Source organism: Ovis aries, chromosome 25, assembly GCF_016772045.2.
Source record: "Ovis aries strain OAR_USU_Benz2616 breed Rambouillet chromosome 25, ARS-UI_Ramb_v3.0, whole genome shotgun sequence".
Taxonomy (NCBI): Eukaryota; Metazoa; Chordata; class Mammalia; order Artiodactyla; family Bovidae; genus Ovis; species Ovis aries.
The window spans coordinates 23,659,159-23,680,608 of record NC_056078.1 but is presented as its reverse complement, the minus strand read 5'-3'; the positions used below and the strand labels follow the sequence as shown (position 1 = coordinate 23,680,608).

General features: G+C 35.7%; 2 protein-coding genes across 12 annotated transcripts in view; one reads left to right on the top strand and one right to left on the bottom strand.

The window, feature by feature from the left end:
• The window catches only part of HERC4 (HECT and RLD domain containing E3 ubiquitin protein ligase 4), a 128,233-nt gene extending 114,420 nt beyond the window's left edge, over positions 1–13,813 (top strand). For 8 of the 10 annotated variants that reach the window (XM_060406833.1, XM_042240932.1, XM_015104381.3 and 5 more), the window contains 6 exons: positions 1,520–1,686; positions 2,622–2,688; positions 5,097–5,179; positions 8,947–9,130; positions 12,391–12,493; positions 13,159–13,813. In XM_060406833.1, the coding sequence (XP_060262816.1) occupies positions 1,520–1,686; positions 2,622–2,688; positions 5,097–5,179; positions 8,947–9,130; positions 12,391–12,493; positions 13,159–13,367 (813 nt within the window). In that variant the 3' untranslated portion in view covers positions 13,368–13,813. Of the gene's footprint in view, positions 1–1,519; positions 1,687–2,621; positions 2,689–5,096; positions 5,180–8,946 lie in introns of all 10 variants that reach the window. The other 2 variants (XM_060406834.1, XM_015104386.4) reach the window with 1 other exon arrangement.
• SIRT1 (sirtuin 1) overlaps positions 13,159–21,450 on the bottom strand; it is a 32,859-nt gene continuing 24,567 nt past the window's right edge. For both annotated transcript variants that reach the window (XM_015104377.4, XM_027962451.3), the window contains one exon: positions 13,159–20,998. In XM_015104377.4, the coding sequence (XP_014959863.2) occupies positions 20,670–20,998 (329 nt within the window). In that variant the 3' untranslated portion in view covers positions 13,159–20,669. The remainder of the gene's footprint in view (positions 20,999–21,450) is intronic.

Here is a 21,450-nt window from a genome sequence, read left to right as displayed (position 1 = left end):
TTCTCATCTAGAGGGATTTCTGGAAGAAGAGATATTAACACATACTCAGTCTGCCCTATTTAAGAACTTTTTGAACTATTTAAGAGCACAATGTAGGGACATCACAGAAGAAAAAGATAAATCTGGCCAATGAAAAATATGAGATAACAAAACATAAAAGGCATATATGTATTGAATATGACACAGGGTAATAACCGTAACATATGATATATTCAAATATAAATATATAAGAAAACACTAACCCCTAAAAGATAAATGGGCCAAGTGCGCAAAAAGACTTATCAAACACACACACAAATCTATAATTTTTAGTATCACTAGTAGTCAAAAATGTATAGTGAAACACGTTGCCATTTTTTAACTGAAATATATTTTATGTGTGTACATAGATGAAAATGTGGAAAGATAGTCATTTTCCTGGAATACAATGGCAGTATAAACTAGAACAGTTGTGGAGGAAAAGAGTTTTTATGGTATGCTTAGCATTCCTTTGACTTTGAAATTTCTTCCTTGCAAAGCAGAATTTCTTCTATGGAAATATTCCAAACTATGGACCTGCATATATATATGTGTATGTATATGTATATGCAAAAAAGATACCCATCTTATTTTGAACATTACTAGCTAAATTAGAATATTTATTGAGCCTTTACTGTGTGCTGTAAGAACTATGCTAAAAGCATTTGACATACATTATTCCTCTTAATCCTCACAATAACCTTATGAGATTAATACTGCTTTTATCTTGAAAACACCAAGACTAGATAGTGAATGAACTGTCTGGAGCCCCAGATCTAATTTAAAAATTTCTTCTGTTAATTACATGCTCACAGAATTTCCTGTGACCATATATTAATTCTTTAATATATTAAATCTTTAATTCTTTAAAGATTACTGAAGGAAATAAGCACTGTTTTTAATAATCATCTAGATGTCCAACTATAGTTATTAATAGCTAATTTAGCAAGCCTTAATAGCTAATTTAGCAAGCCATGGTACTTTTATGTGATTAATATTCAGCCATTAAAAATCATGTTCTAGAAGAGTAATGACATAAGAAATACTTGTGTTGTAATTAGAAGAATGAGAAAACTTTTAATATGTTTTATATTATTTTTCTGAACTTATAGTAGATGGAAATACATTAAAATTTTTAAAATCATTGTCCCTGGTGTTTCTAAGTGATTGAGTTATAGGTGTTTAATTCATTTTCTTCCATAAGCTTTTTATTTTTCAAATTTTGAATGTGTATAATTTTTTAAATAAAAAAAAAGTTCTAGTAATCTTTTCATTTATTAATATAATGCTTAGTGATATGAAAATGATTATATTTCTGGGGGAAAATTAAATGTGAAATTATATGTATAGTATAATCTGAACTAGATTTTAATTTTGTCTCTCCTAGAAAATATGTTGAATGAAAATGTGCAAAAATACTAACAATAATATTACCCCAGGGAGATAGGAATGAGAATGAACTTTTTTCTTTTTATTCATTAATTTTTTTCTGTATTTTCAGACATTTGAAGACAGTGATTTATTCCACTTGATTGGTGTTATCTGTGGATTAGCAATTTATAATTTTACTATTGTGGACCTCCATTTTCCTTTGGCTTTATATAAGAAACTGCTAAAAAAGAAGCCATCCCTGGAAGATTTGAAAGAACTGGTCCCTGATGTTGGGAGGTTAGTTGTAAAAAGTGGCAAGAATGGGGTTTAGAAAATAGGAAATGGGGGATGTACAGAAGTTTTCTTTTTAGGAATAATTATGTTTCTGTTGTTCTTGTTGAATTTCCAAAATAAACCAACAGCCCTTCTAATAAAGGAAAAAGCCATTGTGAGAATTTTCTACTGAAAGAGTTATATGTATAAAGCCATGTGCTAAATTTTTAGTTTAACAATACTTTGTGAATATCAGATAATAAATTTAGGAAGGTAATGTTTCTTGAATGTAGTTAAATAATTGATTTGGACTTTTACTTCTAATCACCTTCATTCCTAGGTGGATTGTGTAGTTTCTTTATATTTATTACATTAAATGGAATAAAAAATTGCATATAAGAACAAGTATTAAAAATGGGTGCATACATGGCCTTTGTATTCAAAGGAAGAGGTAAAAACTTTAGTTTTTTTCTCTTCAACATTGTTTATAAATTCGCCAGTCACTCAGTTGTGTTCAACTCTTTGTAACCCCATGGACTGCAGCCCACCAGGCTCCTCTGTCCATGGGATTCTTCAGGCAAGAATCCTGGAATGGGTTGCCATTTTAGGGGCTCTTCCTGACCCAGGAATTGAACCCATGTCTCCTGCATTGCAGGCAGATTCTTCACCATCTGAGTCACCAGGGAAGCCCTAAAAATTATATATAAGAACAAGTATTGAAAATGTGTGGATACATGGCCTTTGTATTCAAAGGAAGAGATGAAAACCTTATTTTTTTTTCCTTCAACATTGTTTATATATTTGCTTGTACAACCACCATTCTGAAACAAACATAAAAGTACAAATTAGCAAAAGGATTTGACCAAGAATGAATGAGAAATAAATACCTAGTCATAGGCAAACTAGTCAAAATACACAATTATATTTTACTTCAAAGCAACATACATATTGTTTTTCAGAAGCATGCAACAGTTACTGGACTATCCCGAAGATGATGTTGAAGAGACATTTTGTCTTAATTTTACGGTAAGATGAAAAGACATAGAGTAGTAGAGCTTGATTGTTCATCATCCCTTTTATTTATCAGCTGTGCCTTATGGTTTTTATTTTGATGAATGGAATTCTTAAAGAATCCTTTAGCTAACATTTATTGAGCATTAACTATATGGTAGCCACATGCATTATTTCATTTAATCCTCATAATCCCAAGAGATCGGTATTATTATCCTTGTTTTACAGATGAGAAAACTGAAAACAGTTGTCACATTTCAGAGAAAGTATTTGTATCCAGCTCTTTGCCTGGATAAGCCTGTGTTGTTTAACATTATACTAAAGATCTTTACAGATACAAGGGGTCTTCTTTATTCAAGTGTTCATTTTTTGAGTCTACAATCACAAGACTATTTAGAGAAGCAAAGGTTATTGTAACATGAGAATATCCACTAATGAATTTGCCACCTAAAAGACTAATTCCCACTCAGACATCCCTTTTATGCTAACTTTCATCCTTGCTAATTTTGTATTACTCTTGGATGCAATGTAATATAAATAGAAATACATTGAAATATTATTTGGAAAATGAAATTACAAATCTTTAAAAAGATGTAGAATTTAATTCAGTGAGAGGGATGTTCAATAAATCATCTAGTCTTTATGCAGAACCATTGATAAGTGAGGATCTGGCAGAAGTAGAATAGTTGACAATTAAAGGAGAGAAAAATCAGCAAGGATTATGATAAGGCATTTCAGAAGTAACTATTTGAATACTATAAATTAGACTCTTGGGAAATGGTAAAAACCTTCAGTTTTTCTTTTTTCCTGTCTATTCTTTTCAAAAACTTTGTGTGCCGTTCCCCCCCCCCGCCCCCCGCCACATACCCTTAAACTGTCCTCTTTGTGCTTTTACAGTCAAAACTGACGAAAGATAGCATATTCTTGTGTCACATAGTTTGCCAAAAAAATTATGTGCCCCCTCAAAAATGTTTGTCCATTCTTTGGTCATTTTAAGAATTGGCACATAGTGCAGTTACAAGAAAATTTGATAGATTTAAAGGGAAAAAGGTTAATTTCTTTTAGTAATGTTTAACTTTTTACAAGACAATGTCCTGCTTGAATTCATATTTACTATGAAATTTTAGTTCTCCTTTTCAGTTGATGCACTTAATAACCCTGGCAGTTGGATCTTTACTGATCATCTCAATTGACTGAAGCATTGAATTCTAAGCTTTAACTTATCAGTCATCAAGTTTGTGAATATTTAGTAAGATCTATGCTAATTCAAACATTCCTTCCCACTGTTGTTTCTTTCCCAGACATACTCAGCGGCTCTTTGCTACTTATAGAATAATAGCGTTAGAATGGGCTTCAAATCATTTGTAATCTGGCTTTCTAACTTCCATTGTATCCTTCCACTCATACTAAGTTCTGTCATGTCTCACAGTATTCTTTTATATGCCTTACCTTCCCTGTTTTTTAGGGGCATGCATTTTTTTGATATGTGGTCTGTCTATCCTTTTGTTCAATCCCTGTCCTTAGTCAGAAATTCTATCCTCTCCTAATCTTACTCATCCTTTTAGATGCTTTTCAAATGACATTTCTTCCTCAAGGTTTTTTATACTTTCTCTGTTTAGAAGTAAGCTTTCTTTCTTCCATGGTCTGATAGTATTTTGTTCATGTCTCTATTATAGCATTTATTTTACTATAATAATGAGTTGTTTACATATCACATTTCACCTTCTTTATTGGGTAGCAACTTCCAGAGCAGGGATTTATTCATTTTTTATCACCCCACTCCTAGTGCAGTGTTTTGTAAACAGGTACTAAAAAAATTAATAGAAGAGAGGAATATTGCCAAAAAAAGAGGGAATAGGAAGAGAAAAGATGCAGAGGTGGGAATGATAACATATATAGGAAAATGAGCACACTAGTAAGGGAAATAAGAGATTTCAAAATAAATGACTCTTTATAAACCAAATTAATGGCAAACTGGAAGAACCACCTGTAGTTAAGAATGCAACAAGAAGGAATACCAGAGTGGCAGCTCTCATGAGGGAAGAATGCATAGCTGTTCTAAAGTTGAATGCATTCTGACTTGGAGTCTATCACTTGTCCAAGGAAAACATCTTTCCTAATATTTTACTCCTGTAGTGACCCTTCTGAAGTTTTACATGAGATGATTACTCAATTTCCTGTTATTAACAAACCAAAACCTTGTTAATTGGTAATTAGTCAAGGTAGGATTTCAAACTGCTAGAGAAGATGAAAATTTCTAGCTGTGGCTTCATGCAGAATTCACAAATAAGCTTATGCTACCAGAATTTTACTTCAAACATATTATTTCTTACATTAATGAGAGAAAGGTAGATTATAATAGGTTATTAAAATAATAAGTTTTGAGTCTGACATTGACTTTTTTTAAAAATTTAAATTAATAGATCACAGTTGAAAACTTTGGTGCAACAGAAGTGAAAGAACTGGTTCTAAATGGTGCAGACACAGCTGTTAACAAACAAAATCGGTAAGTGACTTATAGCAGCATCAGTGGTAGTAATAAGATTCAGTAGGCATTTTCTTCTGTATTTAGAAATATGTCACAGTCTTAAGTTTTTACTCAGATAAATTTACTCTTTGAATGGTGAGGACGTAATCAATCTTCCTTTTGCTCCTGTTAAGACATTAATAGAGGGACAAAAAGATGATTATCAATGAGAACCAAGAGAAGGAGGAGGAGACAGCAACAGACACATTTTTGGCGGCACCTAACTTCAGCCAACCGGAAGAAGCTGAAGCACAAGGTGGACTAGGAGCCCTGAAGGCAGACAGTTCATATTGCAGAACAATAGTTCAGGCATTGAGAATAAAAAATAGGTTACAAAGTGTATGGATTTTAAGGGGAAACTGGAAACAGAACGATTGGCTGTTATGAGAAGCAGTTAGAGACCCATTTCCCATAGTGCACATGTGGCCTAGCAACTTTCCCTCTCCAGCTGGGCAGACTGGAGATTTACTGATCAAACTAAAGGAACTATGGATTTGAGGACAGTTAGGCAAAGCACTGAAATGAAACATGAAGATTAAGTGGAAGTCTACAGCTCTCTCCTCCTCGACACTGTGTATTGGAAGATCCTTCTCTGGGAAAACTGCCTAACTTGTAAATGTAAATGAATAATGAAAGAATAGTAGACATTTCAGAAAAGACCAAAACAGTAAAACAGAATGCCAGAGAAACAGAAACCGTGCAGGATGAAGAAATGTCAATAAAAATTGAAGTCAGTATCCGCAAACTGGTAAGAGTAGCATCCATGAAGGTAATATTAAGAAGAAATGGAATGACTGAAATTTGTCAAATGGTACCGCCTAGAATTTCCAGAACTGAATGACATGCCTTTTAAGAATGACAGCATGGAAACTGAAATAAAAAACATAATTACAAGGCAAAATTACATGAAATTTCACAACCTGAAAAAAAACGAATTGTGAAACCTTTCGGGGCCGGGGGTGGGGGTGGAATAGCAGACCATACACAAAGAATTAAGAATCAAAATAATATCAGATTTATAAAGATTAACAGTGAAGTTAGGAGATCAACATTCTGGGAGAAAATTATTTTAAACATAGAGTTCTATATTGAAACTATCAAGTGTGTGGTTCAGTTCCGTTCAGTTGCACAGTCGTGTCTGACTCTTTGCAACCCCATGGCCTGCGGCATGCCAGGCTTCCCTGTCCATCACCAACTCCTGGAGTTTACTCAAACTCATGTCCATTGAGTCAGTGATACCATCCAACCATCTCATCCTCTGTTGTTCCCTTCTCCTCCTGCCTTCAATCTTTTCCAGCATCAGGGTCTTTTCCAATGAGTCAGCTCTTCACATCATATGGCCAAAGTATTGGAGTTTCAGCTTCAATATCAGTCCTTCCAATGAACATTCAGGACTGATTTCCTTTAGGATGGACTGGTTGGATCTCTTTGCAGCCGAAGGGACTCTAAAGAGTCTTCTCAAACACCACCACAGTTCAAACGCATCAATTCTTCGGCACTCAGCTTTTTTAATAGTCCAACTCTCACATCCATACATACAAATATGTAAAAATGTTTTTATACATGCAGAGTCTCAGAGAATTTACTTCCAATGCAATTTTCTCAAGAAGGTACTAGAGGATATGTCCTACCAAAACAAGGAATTGAACCAAGAATGAAGAAAAAAGGATCAAAAAAAGAGGAGAGGCAAAGAGAAACAGTGGTGTGTACAAGATTTAGAAATAACTATCAATTTGCATTAGATAAGGAAGATGGAGGGCTCCAGGAGGAATGTTTTCAGGAAAAAAATGCAACCTAGTATATTTGAGTGAATCTAAAGGAGATTGACATTTCTGTTGAAGTTGGGGATGAGGTAGCAACCTGAGGGACACAAAAATTCTTTTTCAGAAAAGTAATTGTAGAACACTCCCTAATTTAGTATTTATAGTCATAAACATGTTAACAATGAATATTGAACCAATAGTCAGTATTCAGTTCATCAGATAATGTTAATAATTGTAGCTCAAGGAATAACAGAACTCTGTTGTTGAAGTTTGAAGGTAGATACCAGAAGGAACGACAGAGTTAACAAATAGTTTTCTTCAAATTTCCAGAGACTTGATCCAGATGATTATAATCCTGATTCTGTTACTTAGAAGCTGTGTAACTTTAGGTTAATAAGTTGGTGTCTCCATGCCTCAGTCTTTTTTTCTGTAAGGTGAGATGATATATTATACCTACTTCATGGGGTTATTTTGAGGATTAAATGAGGCGATAATTTAAAAATGCTTAGAATAGTGCCTAGCACGTGTATGTGCTCAGTAAATGTTGGCTGTTAGGACTATACTATTTGACATTTTAAAATGTATGGTTTTTTTTTTTTGGTAAAAATAAAGCTGTTTTTAAAATAATGTGGAAAAATTTTAGGTCTTTCTACTTAAAAAAAAAATAATTGGTTTTGAAAAGCTTTGACTATGATATAGAAAGATTTTTTCAGCTTTTCAAGTTCCCGTTGTTGCACTAATTCTTTAAGTTTCTAACAAATATTATTTCACATAGATTATTTAGTTTAGAAGTAATTTAAATAATTTTGATCTTTTTACCACCGGTCCTAGTTGCATAATGAAAGTGTGGAATGCAAAAATGTTAGCACATAAAACACTTCAGCCTTTTGTACTTAGGAGACTTAACTATTAGTAGTATAAATTTGACTTTCTAATAGTTGAATTATAAAATTATGCCTTATGAAATTACTGTTTCTTCTTATAAGAACCTTACACTAATAAGCATATGCTATTGATTTTTCCTTAGGGCCACCAATTTTATTTTATAATGGCCCCCTTTAACCTTTTTTTTCTATTTGTAAAGTGAGTTTGTAATTATTTTAAAATTTGCTAAAGTGGTTATCTGTAGATGACTAAATTTACCAGTATTCCCATTTATAGAATCATCCTTTTTAATTTGGATAACAAGAGTGTAAAATATTGAAATCCTCTAGCACCCATTCTGATTATTGGTTTAACCAGATAGCTGCACAGAGTGTTTGTGGCCAGCAGAATAAATGGGAATAAAACTGTAGTTCTAATTACTGAGTAAAGGGTTTTCTTTTTTCATGACTGTTTCCTTTTATATCATAACAGGGAGAAAAGCATCAGCAGTGTTCATCTGTATGTGTATTTATATGTATGTAAACATACACTTTTAAAGAAAGTTCATTTGTAGTCTTTAATGGTTATCCTGAAAGAATACTTAATGCCCCTCTTGGGTTTTTAATTTTTTTAATAAATTGCTTCATCAGATTCCTTTGAAACCCAAGGAAAAGCAGACTACAATCTGTGAAACAGTCCAAATCCCAAAGTTCTCTCTCTTTTAAAAAAATCCCTTATTATTTTTTAACATTATACTTTTTAGGAATGTATTAGAGTGATACATATAAATTCTAAATAATTTGTGAATAATTTTAAAATATTTTTGATAGCCGTTAGCATCATCATTCTTCCATTAGGACATCTTTCACTTAGAAGTAAGCTAAGAATGGGTGTGAATGAGAAGTTGTCTACATGCCTCCTAAATGTACCAGATTTTTATATAGAAAGAATAATAGACTTCTTCACAAAGATTTTGTCCCTTGAATCCTACTCATGCTTTCTCGGTTTTGTACATAAATTGCAAAAAGTACAGTAACACTCAGAGGTTTAATGAGACTGTAATATGTATTCTCTTAAATTTTTTTAATATTTTGTGCATGTGTGCTTTTTCATTTCTAGACAAGAGTTTGTTGATGCTTATGTGGATTACATATTCAATAAATCAGTGGCTTCCTTATTTGATGCTTTTCATGCGGGCTTTCATAAGGTCTGTGGAGGAAAAGTCCTTCAGCTCTTTCAGCCTAATGAACTACAAGCAATGGTTATTGGAAACACAAATTACGATTGGAAGGAATTGGAAAAGGTAGGGGAAAACAAATCTGTGATATTGTTTAGATGGAAAAGCAAAAGGAAAACATAACTTATTGATGGTTGTATTTCTGGTATTGATGGTATGCATGTTCGTGTTATGTGTATTTGACTACAAGTTTTTTAAAACAATGCTATTGTGCATTAAAACTGAATGCACTCTTGATACGTTCACCACCTGAGAGGTCTCTGAGACCTTGTGCTGAGTGAAAGAAGTCAGTCTCAGAGAATTATATACCATACAATTCCATTTGTATGACATGGTTGAAAAGCCAAGCACTGTGTTGGACAGGGGCTAGGGATGAGGAGGGAGTGTGACAGCAGAGGGGCAACATGAGAGAGTTCTTCAGGGAGACAGAATTGTTGCCTGTCCTTTAGTGGTGGTTTATCTGTATATGTGGTTTAAAATCTGTAGAACTGTACACACATAAATGTCAATTTTACTGTGTAACAATTTAAGGAAAAAAAATTTTAATTTAAAAAAGAAAAAAGGACTTCCGAATAAGCATAGTGGAATAAACATTTTTCTCTGCTCCCTCCCAAAATCTCATTAGAATTAAAGTAAAGGAAACATAGGGCTAATCCCCTCCCCCAAAATACAGTGAGCAAGAGAAAATACAGTTTTAGAAGATGGAAAATAGGTGAATGAGTGACTTAGAACAAAGAAAATTGAATTCTGAGCCTCCAGAGGACTAGATTTGTCAAGAGGCAGCCTGTCACATTGTAGAATTTGTGAAAGTCACAGGAATTAGCACATCATGTTACCAGGGGTACAGGGTTGGGCTGAAAGCAATACAATTGTTTCAAAACTAATTTAAGGAATTACTAGACCTCTCACATCCCCTTGCCTGCCTGGCAAAATAGAACTCTGGAGAGAGGCTCTAGAATCTGGGAAAGCATGTAGAACTGAGGCTGGCACTCAGAAAGCTGGCAGCCAGGCTTGAATCCTCCAGGAAGGAGATTGAAGATCTCTTTCAGGAGGTAAATTAATTTGCTAAAGAGAAGAAAGATGACTTTAAGAATTGTCATGCCTCAGATCCTACACGGTTTATCCTTCTTGCCTCATCTTTCATTCCTCCTCTCACTCTGCTTCAGCCTCATTGGCTTCTTCGCTGGGCCTAGAACCCTCCAGAAACACTTTAGTCCTGTGGCCTTTTTGTTTTCTGTGCCTAGAATTCTCTTCACCTTGATAATTTCAAATATATCTTGTTCTCACTTTCTGTATGTCTTTATATCTTTTCAGAGATCTTCATTGGATAACCCACTGAACATTGCATATGTACACACACATACATACCCCCTATCTTCCTTCTCTTTTTTCTTCTCTAAATTTGACTAAATAAAATTTTACTTAATTGTCTTTACTGTCTGCTGCCCCTTACTCCCCACTCACTGTAAGCACTATAACGGCGGGATTTTTGTCTCTTAGTTCACTGCTGTCAGGATTGTTGTCTGTCTGTTCACTGCTGTGTTCGCAGAGCCTAGAAGGGCATTGAGCAAGTACTTAAAACCTTCTCTGAAGTTATAACTGATAGAAGTAATCATTCAGGAAGAGGAAATTTTTTAAAAGTATGTTTTAGTGTACATAGTATACTTAGTTTCTTCCACTGATCTGATTCATTATAATTTCACTAATTATGATTTGTGACTTTAAGTGTTCTTCATTAGGACTGCACATTTCCCCAGTACCATCTTGTGGTTTAAAACCATCTTGTGGTTTAAAAACAAAAAAACTAGCCAACCACCTTTCATTTCCCCACTAACATATTCATAGTCTTCAATTCAAACAGGTTAGTACTTTAGCTGATTGCTAGAATTCAAGCCATTATCTCCAAATCTGTTTGTAAATTAATAGCAGATATGTTGTGGATTTCTCAAGTTCAGTCATTGATACAATCATGGCTACAAATAGAGCTCCAAATTGAAGAACCTGAAAATAAATATTTACTGAGCCTCTACTAGATGCCTAATACTATGCAAAAGATTAGAAAGACAGCAGTAAATAAGCTTGAGACATGGTCTTTGTCCTCTGGTAAGGAGGCTGGACATTAAATAATTGAACTGTGATGAATATAAAGGAAGAGAGTTTAGTGAATGATATATAAGGCGGAACCTACACAAACAGGGAATGCCTCTCACTTGATGGTAATCTCTACCAGGTGAGAACTTTGTTCACTGCAGTTTCCCCAGGACTCCAGACTTTGACTGAATCTCATTATACATTTGTCTAATGAGCCAATGAATGAATTAGGTGACATTTAATCTGAACCTAAAGGATAAGTAGAATTTACTCCGATGAACAAGGAAAGGAGGAGTGTTTGAGAAATATACTTGCCATTTTGTTGCAAGTTACACCCAAGATGAACATTTGTTGTCTCACATAGTTTCTGTGGGTCAGGAAATCAGAAGTGGTTTAGTCCAGTGATTTTAAACTCGGAGATGTTTCATGAGGTTGCAGTTGAAATACCAGCTGGTATTTAGTCATCTGAACATGGCTGAAGGATAAGATTCCCCTTCCAAGATGGCTCACTCACATGTCTGTGAAAGGGCTCAGGATCTCAGCATGAGGACCTCTCCGTAGGGTTGTTTGAATGTCTCCATGAAACGGCAGCTAGCTCCCCCTGCGAGTGAGTGACCAAGAAGCTAAAGCTGCACAAGTTTTTATGATCTAGCCTCAGAAGTCATGTATTCTCACATCTGCACTATCCTAATGAGGTCAAGTCTGTTCAGTGTGGGAGGGAACATAACATGGCCATGAATAGCAGGAAGCAGAGGTCTTTGAGGGCCTCTTGGAAACTAACACAGAAAATTGGTTGTGTTGCTCTTAGAACCATTAATGTTTTAAAGAGAAGATGGAATAATACAAAATAATTTGTATGACTTAATTCACTGAAAGAAAACTTCATGATTATGAGAGATAATTAATTCCATGTTAAACTTTAATAGTCCATTAGCCTTTTAGTAATTTTGGTTTATCCTTTAGATATTTACTTTGGAAAATGATATTACTGTCACATTATGTTCTTTGAATTGGGAGTAGGGGAGATGTTTCTGCAGATTCATACATATTTTCTTTCCTTTCCTCTGGAACTAATAGTTCCAAGTTGCAAAATACCCAGGAAGTAATAATTAACTGAATTACATGAGTTTTAAACTCTTGGATAGTGTTAACTTTCTGTGCTAAGGAAGCCAGTTATCAGATTCAAGATAAAACTGATATCCCTTAATATTAATAGAAGGTTATGCTGTTTTTAGAACACAGAATACAAAGGAGAATATTGGGCAGAACATCCTACAATAAAAATGTTCTGGGAAGTATTTCACGAGTTACCATTGGAAAAGAAAAAACAATTTTTGTGTAAGTATTTCTGTTTTATGAGAATAAAAAAAGTTTCAATAATTACTGAACTTTTGAACTTAGACTAACTGATTAACTTTGGTGGGCTTTTCTGTATTATTCAAGGTCCTGTTTTTAATTTTCAGAGTAATTTTTTTTAATCCACAGTCTTTAGATTTTAAAAAGATCTCTGCAGTATAACTGTTTTCAGTCTTCTGAACTTAATGCCTAATCTGTGTCTGGTTTGCATATCATAGGATGACAGGTCATTAATTTTGGCTTCCAAGTATGAATTTGTTTGAAGATGACAAAACAAATAGGAAAGGAATGATAATCAAAACTGCATGTTTTTTAAATAAATAGTTCTAAATGGTTACTCTTTTCAAAAAAGAGGGGCTCTCAAAATGTTTTTATCAAGGACAGTAGTCATTCATGTATCAAACATATATTAAGCCTTTCTGTGTGCTGATGTTAAGATTACACTTTTAAAGAAAAAATACTGTTTGGATGTATCTCAGAATCATGCTTCCACAAATTCTGGGGATAGGCTTCCACCTTAGAGCAAATGTTACTGTAAAGCTTTGCTATGAGTGATTGTTTAAGTAACTTGATACTCCACATTGTTATTTAAAACTTTTATTGTTGATAAAAGTAGTTGGTTCACTCAATGATTCTTTTCTTGGCAGTATTTTTGACAGGTAGTGATCGCATTCCTATTCTTGGTATGAAGAGTCTAATACTAGTCATCCAGTCAACAGGAGGTGGTGAGGAGTATCTCCCAGTTTCCCATACCTGTTTTAATCTTCTGGATCTTCCAAAATACACAGACAAAGAAACTCTACGCTCTAAACTGATTCAAGCTATTGATCACAATGAAGGCTTCAGTTTAATATAACTTTGGAGTTACAACTATTCAGTTTACTGCAAAAGCATTAAACTAATTATTTGTGTTTTTCTTGTGGTGATGAATTCAGCAAGGTGATAGAGGTACTATTATAATTCTTACTTGCAGAATGTTCAATGCAATGAATATTCATGAAAGCCAAAAATATTAAAAGAAATGAACATACTGTGTTAATATTAAACACTGTACAGAACCATGGATTTTTTTTTGCCATCTTCTAATAAACATACAAGTATTGTGACTACATTGAGGTTTTACTAACATAAATTTTAAGAGTTCGCATATTTCACAAATGATCTGGTGTGTGAGTGCATGAAAATGTTGCTTAATTTTCCTCCAATCACGGATGAGAAGCCTTTAACTTTGGCCTGCAATAGTCATTCGATTATTTTTTCATTTTGTAAATAAAGTTTTGTAATAAAATAGTTATGATCTGATACCAGTGCAGTTTCTCTGGTTGTACTTGAACTGAGATTACTTTAAAGGGTTAAAAATTATCATTTAAATCTTATTCTGAGAATCTATGAAGGCAAAAAATTAGCATGGTGGAAAATAGAGTCTTTGCTTTTTTACTAGAATAATGTCCTTGTGCAAGTCTAAATTACAAATAGAATTTACCTGATTAACATATAGTTCTTTCTTTTTATGAGTCTTGAGATATAATTTGATAAATGGGAAGTTGTCAGAAAGCTTAGTATTTAGTACTGAAAGAACTCTGTCCAGTTGCTGAAAATACAATCGTTGACTACTATGAGAACCAATCATTGGGTTAAAGCTTTTAAAACTATTGATGCTGCAGGTTGGTATTTAAAGATAATTTTCAGTGCTTCAGAATCATTTACTTGAATTTTAAGAGACAAATCTTAACAGATAAATCTTTTAAGTTTTATGGTGCTGATGCTTAGTTATCTCCTGTCATTAAATTGTAACAGTAAGTGATGCAACACATGTGACTTTCTGCTATAATGCAAATATTTATTTTTTAAATTTATTTTTTAAATGCCATGAAACTGTTTAAATAATAAAGGTTTATTGGCTTAATATTTAAACTTTCACTGGTTCTCATATAAGAGTCAAAATTCTTCAAAAAAGTAATATCTAAGGGAAGGTCTCTTAAATTTTGGACCAATAGTTCCCATTCCCATACAAATTTATCTGTTTAATAGAAGCTCCCAAGTCGCCTTACCTATAATTCTAAAATCGAAAACATTGGCTGGGGTCGGGGGTTTGGGTGGAGTTACATCATTTTGTAGGAAAACCTGACCTCAGTTGTTGAGGCTGTTTATGATATTAAGTGGGACTATTTGCATATCTTACTGTGGCACTGTTGGTGTGTTTGTGTTCGATCTAGGTGCTGACCAGATATGTATGGGGTGCTACACCGTGTGCTTTAAAAATGCTTTTAACATTCATAATTCCAAAATGCAAATGAGTCCAAGGGTTTTGGAAAAGGGATTGTGGACATGTACTTTTCACTAGTTAAACTTCTGGTGTTTTCTAATAGGCTTTTAATAAAAGCCTTAATAACTGTCCTTAAAGTAACATTTTTCCCAGTAAAAGTCTTCCGGGTTTCTGGTATTATGCTGTTTCCATGCACATCCATTTCTTGAGGCTGTTGATTGTTCCCATTGGAAACATAGCTGTGTGTGTCAGGTGTTTTAGTGACCTCTATTTCCTATGAAGCTTATCTGTAAAATAGCAGCCATGTTGGATTAAGACAGGTAGAGTTCATTGAACAGGTGTTTTAACAAGGCCTGACCTGTTATCTGGGAACACAACAGTGCAAGGCATAATTTGGGTAACTCTAGTATTCTTTTCCTCCCTGTTACTGCAGGGCTACAGTAGAATTAACAGCAGGGAGATTCATGGGAAAAAATACCATTGAAGGTTTTTCAAATTGCTGTTTGCTGCTTTTTAAAAGTAACAAAAATACCAGGCTTTATAGATTAGAAATGGTTTGGACCTAACAGAAGCAAAGATACTAAGACGACGTAGCAAGAGTACACAGAACTATACAAAAAAGTATCTTCATGACCAGATAACCACAATGGTGTCATCACTCACCTAGAGCCAGACATCCTGGAATGTGAAGTCAAGTGGGCCTTAGGAAGCACCACTGTGAACAAAGCTAGTGGAGGTGAATGAGTTCCAGTCGAGCTAGTTCAAATCCTAAAAGATGATGCTGTGAAAGTGCTGTAAATCTGAAAAACTCAGCAGTGGCCACAGGACTGGAAAGGTCAGTTTTTATTTCAGTCCCAAAGAGAGGCAATGCCAAAGAATGCTCAAACTACCGCACAATTGCACTCATCTCACATGCTAGCAAAGTAATGCTCAAAATTCTCCAAGCCAGGCTTCAACAGTACATGAACTGTGAACTTCAGATGTTCAAGCTGGATTTAGAAAAGGCAGAGGAACCAGAGATCAAATGGCCAGAGCCTTTGGCTGTGTGGATCACAACAAACTGGAAAATTCTGAAAGAGCTGGGAATACCAGACCACCTGACCTGCCTCCTGAGAAATCTGTATGCAGGTCAAGAAAACAACAGTTAGAACTGGACATGGAAAAACGGAGTGGTTCCAAATCAGGAAAGAAGTACGTCAGGGATATTGTCACTCTGCTTATTTAATTTATATGCAGAGAACATCATGTGAAATGCTGGGCTGGTTGAAGCACAAGCTGGAATCAAGGTTTCACGGAGAATTATCAATAACCTCAGATTTGCAGATGACACCACACTTATGGCAGAAAATGAAGAGGAACTAAAAGCCTCTTGATGAAGGTGAAAGAGAAGAGTGAAAAATCTGTTGAAACTCAACATTCAAAAAATGAAGATCATTGCATCCAGTCCCATCACTTCATGTCAAACAGATGGGACAACAATGGAAACAGTGACAGACTTTATTTTTGGGGGGCTCCAAATCACTGCAGATGGTGACTGCAGCCATGAAATTAAAAGACGCTTGAAGAAAAGCTATGACCAACTTAGACAGCATATTAAAAAGCAGAGACATTATTTTGCCAACAAAGGTCCATCCAGTCAAAGCTATGGTTTTTCCAGTAGTCATGTGTGGATGTGAGAGTTGGGCCATACAGAAGGCTGAGCGCTGAAGAATTGATGGCTTTTGAACTGTGGCATTGCGGAAGACTCTTGAGAGTCCCTTGGACTGCAAGGAGATCCAACCAGTCCATCCTGAAGGAAATCAGTCCTGAATATTTATTGGAAGAACTGATGCTGAAGCTGAAACTCCCAATACTTTGGCCACCTGATGTGAAAAACTGACTCATTGGAAAAGACCCTGATGCTGGGGAAGATTGCACATAGGAGGAGAAGGGGACGACAGAGGATGAGATGGTTGGATGGCGTCACCAATTCAACATGAGTTTTGAGTAAGCTCTGGGAGTTGGTGATGGACAAGGAAGCCTGCCATGCTGCAGTCCATAGGGTCGCAGAGTCGGGACAGGACTGAGCTACTGAACTGAATTGATAGATTAGAAAGTAGGCAAAATACTGAGTTCACTAAATTGTAAATAATTGTCTTTAATGTCTTTAAGTCAGTCGTAATTTTAACCAATAGCCATTGTTCAGAGAAGGCAGTAGAACCAGTACAACAAGCCTTTAAATTGGCATGAAATAAAACCACAATATAGTTTACAAAACTGTGAACCCCAGCCTCTGCACAGGGATTGGCTTATAACATGTTTTTGCCTGCATTGTATAAGATTTTCACTGCATTTAGTTGAACAAGGTCTTCTGATGACGTGTAATATGCCTAAGGCAGTCTTCCCCTGCATATGGTGAGTTCTCTGAAAGCAGAGGTAAAATGGTCTTGCTCTCAACCTCTTCCTAGCCCCAGTCTCCTTTCTCAATAATTCAGTAGCTCCCTGCACTCACATTGGTAACATTACTAGGGATAAATTGGGAATTCGTCTGTTTTATGTATGTCTACCTTAGTTTCCCTGTTGGGCCAGCCACACTGAATGGAGGGTTAAATGCAGAAAGAACTCACCCTATTCCTTTCACTTCTCAACTCTTACTATAGTCTTACTATATTTACTTTGACTTAACTCATACTATATATCACCTGGGGCTACTGTTTACTATTATGTAAACTTCACCTTTGGCCAATTAGATGCCATCTCTAAGAGGTGACAGCTCAGGTTACTTTCCAAAATTCACCAGGTTACTTTTAATCCCAGTTGAGAGTAGCTTGGGGGTGGGAGGCGGCAGGGGTGTCATGAGACCATTTCTCCTAGCATCCTAAGGCTGACTGTTTACTTTTAAGGAGTGGCAAGAACCTTTGATTAGGAATTGAAACTTGTTTCAAATAAAATTTATCAGATAATGCTTTAGCAGGTAGGTGAAATACATCATTCTTTTGTGCCACTGAGGAAGATGCTGATTAAACAGTGTATCCCTGGAATATGATACACCCACCAACCAAAGTGGAAAGAGCATTGAATCCATGGCTTTAAGTCAGGTTTTGCTAGGTATTCAATTATTCGAAATGACACCCTCATTAAGAACTACTTTCCTATTTTGTGCATATATGGAATTTCACAGGTATTTTTTCTAGTGCAAACAAGATATACAGGGGCAGAGAGTTTTTTGGATTGTTTCATTCCCTTCAAAGAGACCCGAAGGCAGGAAATGGCCACATTTATTCATTACATCTCTGTAAAGGGGCACGTTTCTACCCTCCTGAATACTAGATTTCTGGGTAGCCTAAGAAAGGCCACACCAAATATGATCAAGTCATTTTTCGTCTGCTCCTTTTGGTCTTGAGTTCGCTACAGTCCCGCCATTACCTCATCTCCCTAATCCAAAGTCCTGGTCCTTTGTCAAGTGTTTCATGTCAAAAATTAGCTATTCTTTTAGTCGCTAGTTCAGTTCAGTCGCTCAGTCGTGTCCAACTCTTTGCGACCCCATGAATTGCAGCATGCCAGGCCTCCCTGTCCATCACCAACTCCCGAAGTTCACTCAGGCTCATGTCATATCCAACTCTGCAACCCCATGGACTTCAGCATGCCAGGCTCCTCTCTGTCCTCCAGTATCTCCCGGACCTTGCTCAGGTTCTGCTGCTTGCTCAGATCTCGTCCTTTGCTGCCTCCTCGTCCTCTTGCCTTCAACCTTTCCCAGTTATTCTTAGGCAGGGTTAGTGAGAGGGGGAAGGCTCCTGGTCTAGAACAGGACATTTTGGTGATGTACAGTTACTACAGGAGCTTCCCTGGTGGCTCAGATGGTAAAGCGTCTGCCTGCAATGCAGGAGACCCAGGTTTGATTCCTGGGTCAGGAAGATACCCTGGAGAAGGAAATGGCAATCCACTCCAGCACTCTTGCCTAGAAAATCCCATGGACGGAGGAGCCTGATAGGCTACAGTCCATGGGGTCGCAAACAGTTGGACACGACTGACTTCACTTTCACCAGTTACTACAACCAGCACTTTTAGTACTATTTTAGTACTAACTTGTATATAAACTGAAAAAAAAAATGTAGCATCTAATAGCCCTCAAAGCTGTACAAAAGCTGCACAATTTTTAAAGTTTTTACCTTAAACAGTGTAAGCTAACAGAAAAAAAGTCAAATGACAATTTTAATAGACTTAAAACAGTGTACAAGTATAAAACACTGGTTCTGTATTTCAAAAGATTGAGGAAGATATCCAGTCATTAAACAGTCTACAAAACATATGCCAGTAGATTACATAAAAGACTATGTACAATATAAAAAGAGCTGGAAACAGTCTTCACTGTAAAAATAATTTAAAACAAATTTTTCAATTTAAAATATCATCTATAGCACACACACAGATCATGCAAATGGAAAACTAAATATACTGCATTCTTTAGTGTAGTCAAATTCAGATTGAAACATCTTTTAGGTAGGGAAATGGCCATTCAATAAAATCTTTTTCTCTGGCAGTAATGGTCCTAGCTGGATATTTTAAGCTTAAGAACAGCTGTTTTTCAAACCTTTCTTGTTAAACTGTAATAAATACTAAAGCAACATAAAAATACTTTTTGAAAGCAATGTTGGGGAAAGGTCTGGAAAATTAATCATTACTGTGCAGTTTTATAAAGTATGAACTTTTGTTGAAAGGCTAGAAGCTTCTGCAGCTGAAAAAGTTGTTCTCTAGTTTTAAGGCAGGCTAAGCTTTTAAATAAAGACATTATAGGAACTAGTTTCATTAACTATTCTGCTATTACAAGTTACATCACGTTCATCTCCATAATACTAGGCTAGTATGTTTGGTGTTTCTTAACACCAAGTCCTCCCGACAGGAAACATGTACTTACTGGCTTTGGAACCGTAACCGGGGTCTGTTGCTCTCATTAATGGGCAAAAAAGGCAACAGCCCCAAATATTACACTCTCCCCAGCTGAAGTACCATTATTATTGATTCATAAAGGCTTTGCAGATTGACATTGGCAGTTTAATACTTGTGGAAAGGATCAATGCAAGCTCTACCACAGTGACAGGTGTTTAAACAACAATGGCAAATATTCTCAAAACTAAGGGGACCCAGGCAGGTACTATTGTTTCTAAAGCAACTGAAACATTTCCAAAGCATTTATTTTTTAAGTTAGTTTTATGAGCCAATATAGACATTACTACATGTCCACAGGAAGTACAAAAGCCATCTTCATTTGAACGATACATTTCTGAAACTGTTAGCACCAAGTTTCATTTTAAAAAGGCAAAGACAACTGAGTGCTCTCCCACATATGGTTGACTTCCTTCTCACATTGCATGTCATGAGATTTTTAAAAAGTTAGCTGCCACAAGTTTTGGAAAATGCCAGTGTTTAAAAATAGGTAATTGTGCTAATAAAGAATCAAACGTTTCGCAGAACAGATTTGAGGATTTCAAACCATTCAATGTTACAACAAAAAGTGTGAAAATACCATTCTTTGGTCTAGATAAGCTGTTCCCTTTACATTAATTTAACATTCCAATGGCTTTTTGAAGACTGAAATGTTGAAACTCACTAGGCAAAAACAAAATTATATATACATGTCGATGTATCATACAAATGAACCTTTAACAAAGTCTAGTCCAATAGCTGACTAAAGATACTTACGTACCTTAAAAAAAAAAGTTAGTGTTTGAGTGTATAAGCACAGAAATAAGAAGTTAAAAATTACCCATTGGGGGGAAATCTGTTTTACCAGTCTATAAATATTATACCTTTCTGGTTTCCTTGCTCTATTGAGTTCACAAGTAAACATTCAATTTGACATGCTAAAGATCCTAATGCTGGTGGAACAATTTCTGTACCTGGACAATTACTATATTATGATTTGTTTGATGGATAGTTAATGCATGTTGCTTCCTGTTTCACGGATATAGCTTCATTAACTGCCTCTTGATCACCTCCATCAGCTTCAAATACAGTTCCTCCGGCTCTCTCATTAATATCAGCATCATCTTCCAAACCATTGTAAAATTCTTCATTCTCACTTTCATCCTCCATGGGTTCTTCTAAACTTGGACTCTGGCATGTTCCACTATCAGTGTTACTGCCGCAAGAACTAGAGGATAAGACATCATCTTCAGAGTCGGAATACACCTCAGCGCCATGGAAAATGTAACGGTTTGGTGGTAAAAACAGATACTGATTATCTGAAATACAGTAATAGGAGAAAAATGGGTTATTTCCAGTTTCCTAAGACTTAGTATGATTGTGCTGTTTGGACAAGCGTAGGTTCTAACCTTTTACCTGAGTATCACTACTGCTGCTAAGTCGCTTCAGTCGTGTCTGACTCTGCAATCCCACAGACGGCAGCCCTCCAGGCTCCCCCATCCCTGGGATTCTCCAGGCAAGAACACTGGAGTGGGTTGCCATTTCCTTCTCCAATGCATGAAAGTGAAAAGTGAAAGTGAAGCTGCTCAGTCATGTCCGACTCTTAGTAACCCCATGGACTGCAGCCTACCAGGCTCCTCCATCCATGGGATTTTCCAGGCAAGAGTACTGGAGTGGGGTGCCACTGCCTTCTCCGAGTATCACTACTAGAGGCTATTATTATATATAGTTTCTCAACAACAAGCTATAGAAGCACTCAGTACTGGGTAGA